At 40.7% G+C, this 19,833-nt stretch overlaps 1 protein-coding gene across 2 annotated transcripts in view; it reads right to left on the reverse strand.

Moving 5' to 3' along the window:
• The window catches only part of CHOp24 (transmembrane p24 trafficking protein CHOp24), a 59,578-nt gene extending 46,316 nt beyond the window's left edge, over positions 1–13,262 (reverse strand). For both annotated transcript variants that reach the window (XM_090373665.1, XM_090373666.1), the window contains exon 1: positions 13,026–13,262. In XM_090373665.1, coding sequence (XP_090229791.1) covers positions 13,026–13,223 — 198 coding nt within the window. In that variant the 5' untranslated portion in view covers positions 13,224–13,262. The remainder of the gene's footprint in view (positions 1–13,025) is intronic.
• Positions 13,263–19,833: the final 6,571 nt, after the last annotated feature.

Raw genomic sequence — 19,833 nt, forward strand, 5'->3', positions numbered from 1 at the left:
ACCACCCCGCCATGTGGAGGCAGGAGCGGTGCCACCAGTGACCAAGCGGCTATTAAGGTTACTAAAGAAGAAAGGCAAGTTCCCTTTCTGGGTTCTTACGTAAGCCTTTTTAAGCAAAGAACTACTTTAAGTGAACAAAACAGAAGAAAATCGCACAACAAAAATAGAACTATATCACTTTCAAAGATCACTTTATGAGTCGCAGAGAAAAATCGCTTGTCACTATCGCTTGGCACTCGGGGCCGAGGAGGATGTCTTTCTGTGTGCTAGGTGCAGAGAGTGTGAAGAAATTAGGTGCCAACTTGGCATTCTGATGGGCATCTATGAGAGTTTGAGGTGTGAAGTAAATGCCCACAAAGAAATGAGGGGCCCATGAAGCTCTCAGCTGCACAACTCAATGCCAGAGCTCACTCCTGTGCATTAGGCAACACAGTGGCAACCTCAAAGAAGAATGCACTGGTTCCACAGGAACTAGTTATTGTCGGTAACTATTGTCAGGGAGAGGAGAAATATATTATGCAAAAAGGATAGGTGGAACTGTATGTCTGCCAGGGCAAAAGTTGATGATGTTGTAGAGCAGATATCATCTTTTAAGGGCACAAAAGGTGATAATGTTGTGTACGTTGGCATTAGCATTAGTAGAGGCATATGATGCAAGAAAGCAAGCTCATGCAGCATCAGCCAAAAAAAAAACCACTCCCATGTCACCCCTCCGTTCGTTCGAAATACCTGTCCAGCTGAGCCTTAAATTTATTTAGACTATCAACTCACACAGCACGAGATGAAAGTCTGTTCCACCAACCAACTACCTGCTGACTAAAGGCAAATTTCCGCACATCTAATCCTACATCTGTCTTTCCTCAATTTGAATTTATGCCCTCTCAGGTGATTATTCTGAGCAAGAAGAAGAATCCCATCACCATTGAGCATGCTCAAACCACTCATGGCTTTATACACCTCCAGACCACCTCGTCGGTGCCTAGTCTCCAGACTCTGTAATTTGCAAAACTTAAGCCTTTCTTCGTAAGAGCAACCCTTTGTTCCATTCACTAATCTTGTTGCCCTTCTCTGTACTCATTCCGGCAGCTCTACATCGTTCTTGAAATGAGGCCTCTAGACCTGTATACAGTACTCAAGGTACCATTGCCTTATACAAGGGAATAATCACCTCCATATCCCTGATAGAAAAATTCCTGTATATCATTGACAAGACACCATGAGCTACTCTTGCAGCCCGTCTGCACTGCTCAGAAAACTTCATATCTGCCTGCACAATTATCCCCAGGCCCTTTTCATTCTCCACCACTGTCCCTTATAAGGCAGTTTAAAAGATCATCTTGGGAACGACTCGTCAAAACGACTGGCAATACTGAACCCTGGGGGGTGGTGTACCGCATCACCACCAACAAGCTCCCGAGGGGCGAAGTTATCCAATCCACTCTCCCACCAAACGGCACTATGACTACATCGTGGGAGCAGTCTATGGCCAATATTCTGGACACACTTTTTGGTACAGATACTGATCCTCTGACAGTACAACAGCAAGAAATATGCCAGACAAACAACATCTACTTCAACAATGCTGTAGAAGACCAATTTACCACCAATGAACTGCAGCAGGCTCTTACCAAAATGAAAGAGAGGAAATGTCCCGGACTAGATCTCATTGAACCCGAAGTCCTTAAAAAGATCGCCCAAATTAACATCCAGTTTCTACTCAACCTCTTCAATAAGTGCTTGTCCCATGGATCTTTCCCAGAAGAATGGAAAAACGCCAATGTAAAACTGATCATAAAAAATCCGTCTAAACCGCTCCAACAACCAGAGTCATATCGGACCCATTGCCCTTTTATCCATGGTCAGTAAACTGTTTGAACGACTACTCCTAGTACGGCTCCAAGACCATTACACCAAAGCTGGGCTCCAGTCCAACTTCCAGTTTGGATTTCGACCGGGACATTGCACAGAAGATGCACTGCAAAGGTTCATCTCTGCAGTCTCAACTTCTACCTCCAAATACTACCTACTAATAGCAATAGATTTCGCAGGAGCATTTGACAGGCTCTGGTGGGCAAGTATCCTTCGCAGACTTAGGCAAGCAAATATACCATTAAATTTATACAAATGCATCGAAAACTACTTATCAAATAGGAAAATTACAATCTCCTCAACGTACCGAAGAATTACCAGGTCAATCTACAGAGGTTGCCCCCAGGGTTCAGTCCTTGGTCCTTTTTTGTGGAACCTTGTCCTGGATGAGCTCCTTGGACTGGACCTAGGTCCTGTAGCTATACAAGCCTTTGCTGATGATGTGACCATCTCGATTGAGGCTGACAGCAGAGCTTCTCTGGAAGCCAGAGGAAACCAGGCACTTCAAATCCTTCAGAACTGGGCAGCCCTACACAAACTAAGACTCTCACCCCAAAAGACACAATCCATTCTCCTGAAGGGATCACTGCAGCCTACTAGAAACCCCACTATCAAACTTCAAGGCCAAACCGTCAAGCTAGTTTCTACGTTAAAACTACTGGGAATAGTACTTGACCCTAAGCTCACTTTCTCTCCGCATCTTGCACACCTCCACGCGAAAGTGAGAAACTACACTGCTCTCATCGCACGGGTGAGTCGTCGCAATTGGGGATTGAACCGACGCACCCTTAAGATTCTGTACAAATCAATCTTGCTTCCCTTCATAACGTATGGATAAGGGTCTGGTTTCGCAGGGCAACTCTTTACAACAACAAACGTAAACTGGGAACCATCCAGCGCACCATCCTTCTTACTATTACAAGAGCATGCTGCACAGTTAGCAACCCAGCCCTTCAGGTTCTTGCGGGCGTCCTTCCGCTTGATCTGGAGGTTATTCGAAGGGGCCTCCACTACTGTCTATCCAGGGGTATACCAGCAACTATCCTTGGACACTCCATCAATAACCTGAATGAAATCAGGCAGGAAAAGAAAAAAATTGCCATCCTACTACTTCAGACCTGGCAGGACTGATGGACTACTACCGACAAGGGCCCAATCACCAAGAAATTTATACTATGTGAATGCCGTATTTCCTAAATCTTCAACTTGGTTTTCTCCTGGTCTTTATACCACCTACCTCATTACTGGACACGGATCAATAAACCATAAATTAACATCCATGGGAATCATTGACAACCCCTACTGTGCATGTGGTGAAAGAGAAGACTGGAACCATCTAGTATATACCTGTCAACACTATGAGGACCTCCGCAGAATCCTGTTTACTCGTATACAAGATAACCCTCAAGGAAATGAACACTTATTCATCACAGAAGAAAACTACTACTATGAGTTTACCAAGTTTGCACAAACCCTCTTCACAAGACGGAGCACCCTATTGCCAACACAAAATAGGAACAACCCAAACATCTGATCCTAACCTAAATGGCCAACCGATCTTAACCTGGATAGGATCAACTGGCGTATGGACCACCTTATTCCTCAGTGGCAACTTGCACACGGCTCTCTTGCTGTCTTATTTATCGTCCTTCCCGGGTTCCCCTTTCAACTGATGGCACTTATTGCTCCATTGATAACCTGGAGGATACCTTTGCCTACATCCTCCATATTTCTAGCTATACCCTCCTTTCTTGCGTACACTCCGTACTTCACCGACTCTACCTTTTTTTTTTTTTTTTTGTCTCCGTCTAGGAAGCTCTGGCGATCCTGGCGGAGACAAGCCAGAGAATAATGGGCAGACTGGCTACCTCCTAGTGGTGTGTGCGGGCAACGTGGAGTCCCACTAGGGGCCCTGCGGCCAAATGCCAGGACACACAACAGAACCTAACGCAATATGTCATATACAACACACAACACTTTTCTGGCATTTACAGTAGTACTGTATTCCATCACAGCGAACATATGGCGCAGATGTGGGAAACCACAGGTGGCGCCTGACCCTAATACTATGCACACTATGTCAGTGTAGTACCACAGAGTTGATACGTTACTCTGGGGTTACTGTTTCCCATGCATAGTACTTTACATTTGTCAATGTTAAACTTCATTTGCCACCTCTCAGCCCATCATCTGCTCAACCTTTCCAGATCCTGTTGCAGCAGCAGCATACTGTCAGTAGCGTTCTTAACAGCCCTGCCAACCTTTGTATCGTCTGCAAACTTGGACATTAAGCTTGATATACCATCATCAATATCATTTATAAATGCAGAAAACGACAATGGACCCAACGTTGAACCCTGAGGGACTCCAATAATAACATTAGTCCACGATGAGCAGTGTCCATTGATTACCACTCTGTCTTCTCCCCCTCAACCATCCCTTTATCCATAGCAGCAATTTGCCTCCAATGCCACACTGCTCCAATTTGTGCAGCAGTCTTCTATGTGCAACAGTATCAAAAAGCCTTTCTAAGATCCAAATATATAATATCAAAGTTATTCCCTGCATCCAGTTCTTTTGTGACTGCATCATAGTATCCAATCAAATTGGTCAGGCAAGACTTTCCCTTAACAAAACCATGCTGTGTCTGAGCTATAACTGAAGTCTTGTCTAGATGATCCTGCAGTGCTTCTTTAACCAGTGCACTAATGATATTAATAGTAAGAGATCTGCAGATTTACTTAACAAGTACAGGTCAATGTTGAAAAAACGTTGCAAGTTACGGTTAAATTTGAAAGTGTCTGCAATTCTGCCCAGGCATGCTAGGAGGGAGTATATGATGGGAGTATATGATGGGAGCCTTGTCAATCAATTCAGCCCTGGTGAGACTGTGCAAGGCTCATAGGATAGAATTTTTTTCAGCATGGTCTGTGCTTGCTAACAGGAGAGGCTGCTTCTACAGGGATGGGATACACTTAAATAAAAAGGGTGCAAGAATATTTGCTGATGCTATTGAGGCAGTGTTAGGTGGGTTGGCAAAGTGCTAGCTTCGAGGGGATTCACAGACTAAAAGATTAATGGTAGCTGCAAGCAGAGGCGAAAGTGATTCTTGCACTGCTTCTATTGGAATGAGCAGCAATCTAGAGAGCAAGTTGCTGGGGATTTCGAGAACTGCTGGGAGTCATCATCAAACAAGTAAATACATGGGCTATGTTAGGGTAACTAAGAGTAAGAACAAGTGCATATATACTTCCATGTACACCAATGCTAGAAGTATAGTAAATAAATTTGAAGTTCTGATCAAGACATCAAAGGCAGATATTGTTAGGATATCAGAGACAAGGAGTCACACAGATATAAGTGCAGAATTGTAATCTGGGGAGTACAATGTGTACAGAAAGGATAGACAGGATAGAAAGAGAGGAGGGAAGTTAGTTAAGAAACAAAATCTAAGGAAGTGCATCCAGTTGATAGATGGAGTGTAATATTGAGTCAATAACTATATCTTCAAATAGGCCTATGAGGTTGAGAGAATTCATATTCACAAGCAATTATATTGATACACCAACCGTGTTGTATTAAAATAATAATTTACCTTTAATACTGCAAAATAAATGTATAGATATTTACAATTAAAACAATAAAATATATAATACAAATAAAAGTGTTAAAATACTTTAAAACACTTAAAATATCGGATAAAGAAGCTTTCCGAGGCATCCGCCTTCTTTCTGAACAGTACATTTTTAGTTGCAACACATCCTTAAATAATAGCAGGTTCACGGCTCACGTGGTTCCACAGGAAATGGCTCGGGATTCGTGGTTCCACAGAACCGGAAATGGCTCGGGAGCATACCAGGTGGAATCGCTCATCCCATCCGAGTACTACAGCCTCAAGGATTGGATGCATATGAACTCCCGTCTCTGTTAATGGTATTGTTCTCGGATGAACAAATCTGTAAGCTCTCAAGCCATTTGCAGTCTCAAAATCTATGAGCACGGTCAACGATTACAGCTTCGTCTGGGGAGATCTGATGATGCTTCTCCCAAAAATGTTCTGCCACAGCAGACTTGCCATAATCCATGGTCTTTATAGCATTCATATGTTCCCCCAGACAGTCCTTGAACTGGCACCTTGTTTCACCAACATAACACTCCCCACAATCCGGGCACTTAATCTCATACACTACCCCACTACTACAATCTTTTGTTATGGGGTCCTTAACCTGAGACACCGTGTGCAACATCCATCCCGGAAGCAGCACACAGCATGTCTGCCACTCCCGTAATACTCGTGCTAAACATTCAGTAAGGCCTGGATAGAAGGGAATGTACGCCGTGGCAACTGGTGGCAAAGGTTCTCTATGATATTCCACACCTCTAATGTATCTGTCCATGACCTTCTGGGGGTAGCCGCATTTCTTGAGGTCTGCTGTGACTCGTCTAATTTCCTCTTCTCTGTCCACAGGGGTACTGCAGTGAGACCCAACCCTATCCAATAATGCTTTAACAACACAATTCTTATGTTGGTTAGTTTGTGCCGAACTATAATGAGTGTATTGCCTCAACACATAGGCTTCCTATAGACTAATTTTTAACCTAAGGCCTTCTCTATAGACCAATACATCAAGGAACGGGAGGGTACCATCCACTTCCACCTCCGAGGTAAACTGAATGAATGGGGAGAAGCTATTGAGAAAATAGCTATGGGTATCGAAAGAGCAGTTAGTAAATTACTGATGACTTTGGCCAATGAAATATGTGTAAAAACTTCAGTGGTTTTGAGTCAGACTAAAACGGCACCTTCTAACCTCAGCCTTAGTCAGAGAAAAGCCCTCGTGGAACTTAGACAGGATGACAAAATCGTAGTCTTACCCGCTGATAAAGGCAGATCAACTGTGATAATGAATAAAGAGGAATATTTCAAAAAAGCCTTAGATCTTCTACAGGATAGTTCCACATAAAAAAATTACTAAGGAGGCGTTTTGGACTTTACACGCAACAGGATGTCAGCTACTCAGATTCTACGGTCTTCTGAAAACACATAAGGAGGGGGTTCCACTCAGACCAATCGTATCTTTTATTGGTAGTCCTACCCATGCTTTATCCAGATGTTTAGCCAAGTTGATTTCCCCCATAGTTGGATGTTCCATCTTTACTATTAAGGACAGTAAGGACTTTGTGACATCTGTAAAGGAACAGAGTATAGAAGAGGATGAGACTATGATATCTTTTGATGTAGTGTCTCTGTTTACGTGTATTCCCATTGAACATAGAGTACGATGTGTAAGAATGGCCCTAGAGAAAGATGATACCTTAAGTATCAGGACTCTCCTTAACGTAGAAGATATTTGTAGTGGTGTAGAACTTTGTCTGTGCAGCACCAATATGGTATTTCAGGATGTTATGTATAAGCAGGTTTACGGCGCGGAAATAGGTTCTCCCATAAGTGCCATCGTAGCAAATTTGGCTATGGAAGAATTGGAAACCGGGATTTTTGATGGGTTGGATCCCCCATACGCAAATGGAAAAGGTATGTCGACGACACGTTTACCATTATTCGGAGGGGGGAGAGAGGATGAGGTACTTAGTTTTCTCAATAGCTTCCCGTTCAGCCAACACTCGATCTTTTCTCACAAACAACCCTTCCAAATACACTGTTGAGATGAGTGGTCCTTTAAGCACCTTAAATCACAAATTACTGATGGTCTCTTCTCCAATGGTGCCTTTCCCTTGTGGCCATTCTCAATCTCGTATTGTTTGGCATTACGAGAATGCAAAATGGGATGATCTACAAGATTTCTATTCTTTTTCTTGGTCAGATTACGGTTTTAAATCTTCTGATACCAATGTTGGTGCATAACATGTCAGTGAAATTATTCTTGTAAGGATGCAATCCTTTATTCCACACTCCACCTTAAAATCTAATCCTTTATCTAAACCTTTGTTTTCCAATAAATGTGCTAAGGCTGTCCAAGATAAGAATGTTGCATATCACAACTGGCTTGCAACCAAATCTATAAGATCATCTTCTGTCTACACCAAAGCTTGCAACAACTGTAAAGCAGTTATTAATCAGTCCAAACTTTGAACAGGTTAAAAAGAGTAGAAAATTTGCTAATTGTCCAAACGGTAGTTGGGCATTCTGGTCTCTTGCCAAAGTTATTGACTGCAACTTTTTCCCATCTCTGTTAAAACCCAATGGTTCTATTGCCACCTCAGCTTTATATAAAGCTGCTTCAACTTCTTGAATATCCTCTACCAATTCCTTAAATGCTGATCTCCAGGCAATTCTCCAGTTGGGCAGAGATAACATAGTTAATTTCCTTCTAAAACACAGTCCTATGTTATATCTTGAAAAATGGATTCTTCTGCTCCTATGCTTATGTTCAATGACACTCAGATTTCTAGACCAGTTCACATATCTCTGTTAGAGATTACCTGACTTCTAATCTCTGTTGGCATAAGTACATCACAAATATTGCTTCCTCTACATCTAAAAAACTGGGTTTTCTCTTTTGCTCTCAGCATTACTTTTCTTCAAAAGCGCTACTCACTCTGTAAAAATCTAAATCCAGCCTAGCATAGAACATCTGGGGCCAAGGTTGCTGTAAGTGTGTAGGCGAGGTAAGCATCGCTTACAAGTGGCAGTTCAGGAGGACGGCAAAAATTTTTTTGACATATATAAGTGGGACCTCTGTTTAATGAACTGCTTTGTAGCAATATTTTTTGAATTCCCCTTGGTAATTACATTTAAAATAGTTTCCACAGAAAAGAAAATTTCCATATATCGACCGGACTGCGAGACAACTATTTCTGAATTTAAAAAATGGTCTGATGATGTTTTATTAAATCATTGCAAAGATTTACTTATTAAGTTAAGTCAAATTGATCGTAACGAGTCAGATATTGATGGTTTAGCATTATCTGAAGAACTTAAGAGTACTTCAAATTTATATTAAAGACAATATTACAGTAATACCCCGAAGTTACACGATAGGTGGGTCAGACGAAAATCGCTTAAGTCGAATTCGCATAAGTCAGGGTACAACTTTGCATATAAATGCATATAAATTTTGTTTAATTGGGACCAAGGACTAACAAAAACACTAGTTTAAAAGAAAAATATTTAATAAAATTGCAGTTATTTATACATATTAATACAAATTATGTATTAAAAAAATAAATTGAGTTACGTAAAAAAGTTATTTCGATGTCGATGGCTTCATAAAATCTAACAAATTCGTCTGACGACACAGAGCCTTTTTTTTCAAGCAGAATTTCTTCGTAGCAAGCTAATAATTTTTTATTCCTTGCTTTGTAGCTATAATGCATTCTTCGTTGGAGTCTGTTTTCTAAAATTTTTAAGCCCTTTTCAATTGAGCTGAGACCTTCTGTCAAGCTTGCAACTGTCATGTGCTTTTCTGGTGGAACTGGATCTGAAATGTCGGATAATTCAGTGACGTTTTGCTCACGCATCTCTGTGAGCTCATTCATCGTCAGCTCCTCACTATGTGAATCCAACAGCTCGTTGACATCATCACCATTGACTTCCAAATCTAATTGCCTGGCAAAATTAACAACTTCTATCACATGAGCGACATGATCAGTTTCTGGCTTTGTTTTCGTCTCGTTTTTGAAAAAAAAATGGACAAAGTTTCTTCCAGACACCATTCAATGTTTTTTTGTGAATTTCATCCCAAGATTCTTCAATGATTCTTAAATTGTTTCCAAAAGTCTTTAACAGATATCTCACTATTTTGTCTCATAGCTTCATTCAGACGTGCAAACGAACGCCTCGTGTAGTAGGCCTTGAATGTTTTGATGACTCCCTGGTCCATTGGTTGAAGCAAGCTGGTTGTGTTTGGAGGCAAAAACAACTTTCACACGTCGGTCAAAATTAATGAGGGTGACCGGGTGCATTGTTAATAAGAAGGATCAATTTAAATGGAATCTGTTTAGACTTGCAATAACGTTCGATTTCGGGTATGAAGTGGTGACCAAACCAGTCCTCAAAAACGGAAGCTGTCACCCAAGCTTTATGATTTGACTTCCAGATCACTGGTAAGCCAATTTTAGATATATTTTTTAAAACTCTTGGGTTTTCGGAGCGATAAATTAAGAGAGGTTTTAACTTGCAGTCACCAGCTGCATTCCCACTGACCATCATTGTCAATCGGTCTTTGGAAACCTTAAAATCTGGAAAGTTTTTTTATTCGTGAAAACGATGTAATTTCCGACAAAAGTTGAGAACGAATTCGAATGCACACATATAAATATGACAGTTGGAATGCAAATTCTTGTATATGTGTGCAGCTCATGCAGCAGTAAAGCTGAATTTTGTTCATCTTTTGCTCTCACTCTCCGCCGTCGCACCGTATATCGATAGCATATGAAAAACGACCTTGAAGATAGTGGGCGGCAGCGATGCCAAATGAAAAAATCAAGAACCGCGTAACTCCGAGTTCGTGTAAGTCGGAGTATTACTGTACTCCATTTGAAGTATCACAATATATTTTTACAAATGATTTTCACAGATACTTTTCCAAATATAGCAGTTGCATTCAGAATTTTTCTAACTTTACCAGTTTCAGTTGCCGCATGTGAACGGAGTTTTTCAAAATTAAAATTAATCAAAAATTATTTACAATCGACAATGTCTCAAGAGCGACTCTCTAATTTCACAATCATTTCAGTAGTAATAGTAATAGAGGCATGTGATACAAGGAAGCAAGCATATGAGCTCAGGTAAAATCAACCAAAAAAAAAAAAAAAATTTTCACACAAACTTTAAGCTATCAACTTCAACGACAGATGGAAGTTTGTTCCAGCAATTAACCACCCGCAAGCTAAAGGCAAATTTCCACACATCTATTCTACAACTGTCTTTCCTCAATTTGAATTTATGCCCCTTCAGGTTCGTAATCTGAGCAAGCAGAAGAATCCCATCAGAATTCAGCAGGCTCAACCCATTCAAGGACTTAGACATCTGAATCAGATCACCTTCAGGTATCTAGTCTCCAGGTGCTACAATTTGCAGAACTTAAGACTTTCTTGGTAAGAGGACCCCTTCGTTCCCCTCACCAATCTTGTTGCCCTTCTCTGTACACACTCAAGCAACTACATCCTTTTTTTTTTTTTAAACATTATAATTTTCCTTTCATTTTATTATTGCGGGTACGATTACTGTGATTTGGAATTTAAAGTTTATTTCCAGAATGAATTTGTTATTTTTGTTTGTTGTTTCATTACATTACATGTGAAATGTTGTAATTCTTCTTTTTCTTTTTTTTTTTTCAATAAATTAATAATAATTATTTAAGCCTTATTTTATTTTTTTAATCCAAAATATTTTGGGGCAGCAAATTTCATTTTGCTTTTGGCACATTGGGTTACAGCGGCCCTGTAGTAGTAGTAGTGGCATGTGATGCAAGAAAGCAAATGTATGAGCTTATGCAGCATCAGCCAAAAAAAAAAAAAAAAAAAAATCACACCATTCCCTCCAAATGCCTGTCCAGTTCCTCCTTAAATTTATTCAACCTATCAACTTTCACAACGACAGATGGAAGTTTGTTCCAGCAATTAACCACCCGCTGGCTAAAGGAAAATTTCCGCACATCTATTCTACATCTGTCTTTTCTTAATTTGAATTTATGCCCCCTTAGATTCGTAGCCTGAACAAGTGGAAGGATCCCATCAGAATTCAGCGTGCTCAACCCATTCAAGGCCTTATATACCTCAATCAGATCACCGCGCAGGTGCCTCGTCTCCAGCCACTGCAATTTGCAGAACTTAAGCCTCTCTTGGTAAGAGGATCCTTTCATTCCCCTCACCAATCTTGTTGCCTTCTCTGTACACGCTCAAGTAAATCTACATACTTCCTAAAATGAGGCCTCCAGACTGTACGCAGTACTCAAGCCGTGGCCTGACCATTGCCTTATACAGAGGGATAATCACCTCCTTTTCCCTGCTAGCAAAATTCCTATATATCATTGACAAAACCCCATGACCTGCCCTGGCAGCCTGTCTGCATTGCTCAGAAAACTTCATATCTGCCTGCACAATTACTCCCAGGTCTTTTTCATTTTCTACCACCTTAAGTGTAGTACCACACAGTTAGTACGTTTCTCTGGGGTTACTTCTACCCATATGTAGTACTTTGCATTTGTCAAGGTTAAACTTCAGTTGCCACTTCTTAGCCCATCTGCCCAAATTATCTAGATCCTGTTGCAGTAGCACACTGCCATTACTGTCATTAACAACCCTGCCAACCTTTGTATCATCTGCAAACTTCGACATTAAGCCTGATATACCTTCATCAATATCATTGATAAATACACAAAACAACAGTGGAAGTTGCTTTGGGGCAATTCCCTATAACTTCTCTAAGGCTTCTAGATTCCGTATTAATTACGGGCAGTTATATTAATTAATGAGCCATCTCTTACAAAGTCTCTCCACTCTCAGTCTTATAGATGTTCTATTTCTGTAGATACTTCCATGGGCACTGTTCTTCTGAATTGACATTTATAATCCCTCCCCCCCACTTCTCTTTTCCAAATCAGTCTGAACGCATGCTGCAACCAGTCAGCATCCTTTTACTATTCAACTTCAACCTCACAGAATCAACTTTTCTGGAACAACCTCCCTTCATACGTATTTACTGAAAATAATTACCATCTACAGAAAATCAAATTTAATGTCAACAAGTCTCTTCTGTCATCTTCTCAACTTTAAACCCACGCATAGTACTAAGCACATGTCCAATAACTTTCTTGTTTGGGGTTTTCTTTAAAAAAAAAAAAAAAAAAAAAAGAGTACAAACTGTCGCTTAATTCTGGCATACAGCTGTCCCGAACTCTAGCACCATCCCTGATTACAGTACCCCTACTGCTACAAATACGTGTTCGTCCACTTACCTTTCAGCCCTATTGAAGTTCGCGGCTCATACCTATGCAGCGCACATCTGGGCATGTCAAAGAATATTTCATTACTACTGATTCTGTAAGCAGCAAAATTTATTCTCCGAATTATTCACTAATATAAACTTTATAGTTTGCTGCAAAAATCTAAAAAAATGTCCAAGTTCAAGTATTACAGAATTAACATCATTAAAAAATAATAAGAGCTAAGGCCTATTTCATAAACTTAGTTACCTTAACATCAATATCAAGGAATCCACCTTCCGCAACTTCAAATGTCAATCCCATTTTTGTACCTGTCGTGACTTTATCAAAAAAACATTCTTCTGCATGAGCATCAACAGTAATGAAATAACTACTAACATAATCTGACAATAATGTTAAATAAATAAGGAAACATAAGTAACAAATAAAAGATATCCCCCCGTTCATTTTCAAAACCAACAACTTCGACAACTCATAAAACACTAATGCCACGTTCAGCTACAAGAGCGCGTGCTCTATAAGCTATGCCCGTATTGAGGAACCAATACCATGAAACAAACAAACCAAATAAACGAGCCTTGAAACAAGCCCAAAAAAATTTAAAAATTAAGGATAATACAGAAAGAGGACCAAAATTGAAGATACTATTAAAATACAGTACTAAAAAAAGTTTCGGGTGTTTTCTATTCAAATTATATACAATCTCCTATAAGAAGATTGGTTATTATATCTACTGTCTTCTTAGCTTTTCATACAGTTACTCATGAAAAGGTCCCATGATCTAGTTGAACCAGCTGTCTTTTAATCTGCATTTTCTACTTTTCTCTTCGATGAGACTTTTCAATAAAAGCGGTTCTGTATTCATTATATTTGGATTTAGTGTCCAAGTCTAAGGTCTGCGCATGTAGCACAGTGGCAGCGTCACCATCCTCCCCACACCGGGTGGAAAAGGCCCGGGTTCGAATCCCGTTGATGACGCGAGGAACTTTAATAGGCATTTTTCACTCCGTAGCTGAGTTGGTCGATCTCAGGCGTAGATAGCAAGGTTTTCCCCCCAGAAACTGGGGATTTTCGTCCAGCCAAACAGAAAAATCGACCATAGAATACACGCAATTAACAGACATAAGACACACAGCACGGCGGATGAATTTATTTATTCGGGTGGCCTAAATATAATAGTTTGTCCAAGTCTAATCTTTCCCAGTGGTGAGCTATAGTGGGCTCACAAGAGCCCATTGTTGAGACGATCATTGATTTAACAAATGAAATCCTGAATTCAATTATTGAGTATCCAGAGTTGAAACTATGGTAGGGCGAGCGGGGCCCCACCCCCAGCATTTAATGGCTCAATCGATCAGTTATGTATTTTAAAATTGCTTAATTTTTTTATTTAATTACAGTCGGACCTCGGACCTCTGTTTAACCAACTTCTTTATAGCGAATTTTTTTTTAATTCCCCTTGGTAATTAAATTTAAAATAGTTTCCGTTGAACGAAGAAAATTTTCATGTAACGAACGGATTAGGAGAGACAACTTTGTATGCACGGTTCTCACCTGTGGCCTTTATGCAATTTAGGTAATTAGAAAGCGCGAATTAAGGCAAAAGGATTCCCATTTAACGTTAGTGGTGTCCGTAAAACCTATGCAGTCACATACCGAGAAGTCGCGCTAGTCAGAATGCTTTTCATAGCCATGGTATCGCTTAAGCTGAAAGTGATACCATGGTTGTCTATTGTATTTCTGCTAACAGTGATATACAGGATAAAATTGACTTAATTCAGCTTTTGTTGCAGCACTCATACCAGCATACCCATGACCAGTAAATCGCATACTCACGATCAGGGCCAGCTTTAGTATAAGGCCGAATAGGCACTGGCCTAAGGGCGCCAACGCCGCCATCCTCCTCCAAAAAAACAGACTGCAAAAAATTTTGTGTATTTCACGTGTTACCAGCTGTTTGAGCAGTGCCATTTGTTTTTTCAGGAGTTATTACATGCAGGCAGTAAGACCTTTCGTTTCAAATTAAAACGAAAGGCCTTGAACATGGTTCGAAGAACATTCTGTAGATGTTACCACTATGGAATAACCTCTCCATTCACCAGACATGAACTCTGTGGAGCATGTTTGGGCTGTGGAAAGGTCCGTTTGAGCTTTGGAACCTCCACCCAGGAATGCAACGGAATTATGGACAGCGGTGCAGCAAGCATGGATGGAAATACCTGTGGAACGCTTTCGTGAACTAGTGGACTTAATGCCTTGCCGTGTGACTGCCCTTATCTGGGCCTACCAGTTGCTAAGTAGATATCCCATGATTTCTGTCCACTCAGTATAAATGGGGAATTGTCAAAAGTTTTAAGTCACTGTAACCTGTAGACAACATACAAGTTTGTTAAAATGCATGTTAGTACACAGCAATTCTAGGAATAGCTAAATATAACATTGTTTTAATTATATCTCATATTTTTGTAGAATTACTGCAATACTAACATGCTGCATTTGTATAAACTTGTACGTTGTCTAATTCTTTCACAGCCTGCAGCTTAAGCCCTAAAAGTGCTTTAGCCATGTTGTAGACATTTTTATATACTGTTTGCTTGAATTTGATTTTTTTTTGTTTGAATTGAAAGTTTTTATGAAAACTTTTTATTTTAATTTAAATTTAGTGTTATATTGCATATAATTTACCTCTTGTAAGTAAATAAAATGTAAAATTAAATCATTCTAAAAAATGAAAATCTTTGCATCGGCGGAAGGGAGTGCCACCAGTTAATGTGGCCGGGGGGGGGGGGGACCACATACCCTTGAGCCGGCGCTGCCCAAGATCATGAACAGCAATTTCAACATTAACTTCGGACTGGAAGAAACCGCTAAACCATTAATTACTTTCCTGCAAGAAACGTTCGATCCAACTCTCAACACTAATCCCTCAATTTCAACTAGAAGATCGGGTACCCACAATCGACGCTGTTTTCCCGAGACATTTAGATACATTACAATCGCAAGTTACGTCTCTTACTTAGCATAAATCCATTGTATTTTGTATTCCAGCTGAAATTATGGAAATTTGTGAATTATCAATAAAATATTTACAATACAAACACTTTTATATCGTAATCAATATATACAAATCAAAATACTTAAAAGAAACGCGAAGATTTGTAACCTTTACGGAAATGACAAAAATTAACTCATTTCCGATTCGCATTTTTGTGACAAATTTGTTTAGCTTCACTCTGTAATTTAATACATGAGTCCAAAGTTGTTTTCACATCAAAAACTAATAAAAATAAACAGAAAATTAAATAAAAGCAAAAAATACGAAAATCACACCAGAGGATTTTTTTTATTCCATCCCCAATGGGATTAACAGAAAAAAAAAAAAAAAATACTAGAGGGTTACTAACACTACTAACACTAGTGAGATGTACTTCAAAGCACATTCTTGAGATCTTCACAGAAATGTCAAAATTTTGTCAAAGTCTTTAATGGCAAAATTCAGGTAGTAGATCTGAAGTCAGTCCAAGTATGAGGAGTTATCCACTGGATATATTTAAGTAGGTACGATTCTTTGTGGTTGCTGAGATAATAGACTAGAATCATTTCCTTTTGCTAAAAATTTCTGATGTGAATTGTTGAAAAGCAAGAAATATAGAAAAGCTTGATTTGAGCCGTTTCATTATCTTCTGACATATTACATCTCGAAGCATGTAATTTGGTTCTGGAGTCATGGTAGGAGTTGCAGCAGTATAAAATATGTTTCCTTTGAGCCAAAAATTCATTACTTTGTGCAATATGCCCTCCCCACTGCCACTGTTTCTTACTACTGAATACATCATGAATAGTCACACTTAAAGTGAAGCCTCCAGACCTGTACTGCGTATAGGTCTGGAGGCCTCATTTTAGGAAGGATGTCGATTTGCTTGAGCGTGTACAGAGATGGGCAACAAGATTGGTGAGGGGAATGAAGGGATCCTCTTACCAAGAGAGGCTTAAGTTCTGCAAATTGCAGTGGCTGGAGACTAGGCACCTGCGCAGTGATCTGATTGAGGTATATAAGGCCTTGAATGGGTTGAGCACGCTGAATTGTGATGGGATCCTTCCACTTGTTCAGATTACGAACCTAAGGGGACATAAATTAGCTCTCTCTCTCTCTCTCTTAGGGAAATTTTTTTTGGCCGGTGCAGCATAAGCCTCTGGCTTCCTTGCACCATGCGGCTAATAATAATAATAATAATTTAAATTAAGAATGTAGAATAGATGTGCGGAAATTTGCCTTTAGCCAGCGGGTGGTTAATTGCTGGAACAAACTTCCATCTGTCGTTGTGGAAGTTGATAGGTTGAATAAATTTAAGGAGGAACTGGACAGGCATTTGGAGGGAATGGTGCGATTTTTTTTTTTTTTTTGGCTGATGCTGCATAAGCTCATACACTTGCTTTCTTGCATCACATGCCACTACTACTACTAAAAAAAGAATACAATGATATAAACCAGTAAATATATATTTAATGGATAACACAATAAAATATAATATCATTCAAGCTAGTTTCCTATTGTTGTCGCACGGACATGCGCTGTTTTACTCCACCGCTTATCGAGTTGTAAAATGGTTGTCTCTAGGATGGGGTGCAATCAGCGGTTTATGGCCTTTCCAGAGGTTTATGGCTTTCGGATTGTTCAATATGGCAAGTGATTCTAGCCATAGGCGGTGGCGAAAGTGTCGTGAGTGGTCTACTTTTTTGCAGTCACGTTTGGGATTGAGATCGTGGTGGGTGGCCCAAAAATGCTCCGCGACTGCGAACTGGACAGTCTCGGCAAGGCGGATTGCTCTCTCATGCTCCGTAAGGCGATCTTGAAGACGTCTTGATGTCTCACCGATGTAGCAGCTGTCACAGTCTCTGCAGGCGATGCGGTATATTACATTGCTGCGTAAAAGAGGTGTAACATGGGTCTTCACACTGGAGATGAGAACGTAGGTTTCTGCAGGATAACTGTACGCATTTGATGCTGTAATATCTGAGGATTCTTGAGATCCGTCCTCACACGCCTGGATAGTATGGAATGTAGACGGTTGGTGTATTGTCCTGGTTCGGGGGACTTGGGTGGGCTGCGAGTTCCTGTGCTTATAATAGGCACCTGTCTAGCACGTGGGTTGAATAGCCACATTTGGTAAGGTCTTCCTTCACGCGAGAGATGCTGGAATGGTTCCAAGCCCTGGAGAATAGAGCGTGGACAGTGCTGTTGAGATGACTGGGTGCATGGCCGGATCTGTAGTTTGTAAATTGTCCGCAACACATAGGTTAAAGGTATACCGAAGTCTCTAGACATGGGCCTACGCACTGCACTAAGACATCCAGGAATGGGAGTGACTCGTTGACTTCTAACTCTAGGGTAAACTGGATGAAATTAGATAGGGAATTGAGGTGTTCTAGTAATGCTGTTTCAGAGCCAAGTGGGATTACAGTGAAAATATCGTCAACGTATCTGTACCATGTTGTAATAGGCACAGGTGGGTTCAGGAGTATCTGCTCCTCCAAATCTGCCACAGCGATGTTGGCTACTGTGGAACTAATAAGGGCACCCATAGCAGTGCCATGCACCTGTTGGTAGACTGAATCCTCAAAAGTGAAGATGATGCTTGATAAACATAGGTTGAGGGCAGCGCAGATGTCATCGGTCGATAGTGATGTTCTGGTTGAGAGGCTTAAGTCGTCCTCGAGGAGTCTCCTGGCGCAGTGTCCGGCCTGTTGGACGAGAATTGAAGTAAATAATAAAACCACATAAAATGATGTCATGACGGTGTTGTCTGGAATGGAAATGACTTTAATGAAGTGGATGAATTCACCGCTATTTTTGAAGGTGTGTAGCATTGTAGCAGGATACTATAGGTCTGAGGGGAACACCTGGTTTATGGAGTTTTGGCAGTCCATAGAACTGTGGTAGTTGGCAGCCAGTGGCATGCAGAAGACGCTGAGTTGTAGCCAAGATTTTATTCTCTCTAAACCACGTACAGACGAGTTTATTGACATGTCTCTAATCGTTTCAAGACCTTAATGGGTGAATCAGCCAGAGGTTCATATACGTTTGGATCTAGTAGCAGGGCCAGGGTTTTCTCTCGGGAGGCTGACCAGTCTAATACAACGGTCCTGCGCCCTTTGTCAGCAGGAAGTACGATGATGGTGTTGTCCTATCTTATAGATGAGAGGGCGGTGTGTTGAAGATGGTTAAGTAAGTTTGCCGAGTGCTGCGGAGGATTGTGGCTGTCCTGAAACGGATTTCGTTAGCAGTTTTCTCGGGGAGGTTGGTAATATTGGCCTCTACACTCATAGCGAGCTATGTGACTGGTGGTTCAGAAGGTACTACGGCAAACTTCATGCCGTTAGATGAGACATTGAGCTGCTGTCTCTGATACCGTTTGCTGATACCAACCACATCTCTGATACCGTTTGCTGCTTAGGTTTAGGATGAAGGAACTTCTCAGTTGAACGTGTGCTCGTTCTCAAGGAATTGGTTTCTTTGTATAAGCTAATGAATTTGCGCTATTGGTGTAAACGGTATCAGAGATGTGGTTGGCTTGGTGACAGATGGTATGTACAAGGTTCGTAAATATGATAGGCGAGATCTTACCTTGTAGTTCTTGTAAGAGCCTGAACTTGTAGTCAGCGCTTTTGACTGCACAGTGGAGGTGGGTTATCCACAATTTTAATGTTTGTAGACCGAATTTAAGACAGGCACGTTCCATGTGAGAGTTGTGGAGCGAGGCTCTGTAGCAAAACCCTTGCTTTTGCACGTATGTGCAAAGCGTATTAGCATAGGCATATGATGCAAGAAAGCAAGCTTATGCAGCATCAGCCAAAAAAAAAAAAAAACTTCCACTTCACCCCTTCGTTCATTCGAAATCCCTGTCCAACTGAGCCTTAAATTTATTCAGGCTATCAACTTCCACAAGGGACGGAAGTCTGTTCCACCAACCAACTACCCGCTGGCTAAAGGCAAATTTCTGCACATCCTGTCTTTCCTCAGCTTGAATTTATGTCCCCTCAGGTGATTATCGAGAAA

This window comes from Mastigoproctus giganteus, chromosome 5, assembly GCF_048544385.1.
Source record: "Mastigoproctus giganteus isolate SK-2022 chromosome 5, ASM4854438v1, whole genome shotgun sequence".
NCBI classification, from domain to species: Eukaryota; Metazoa; Arthropoda; class Arachnida; order Uropygi; family Thelyphonidae; genus Mastigoproctus; species Mastigoproctus giganteus.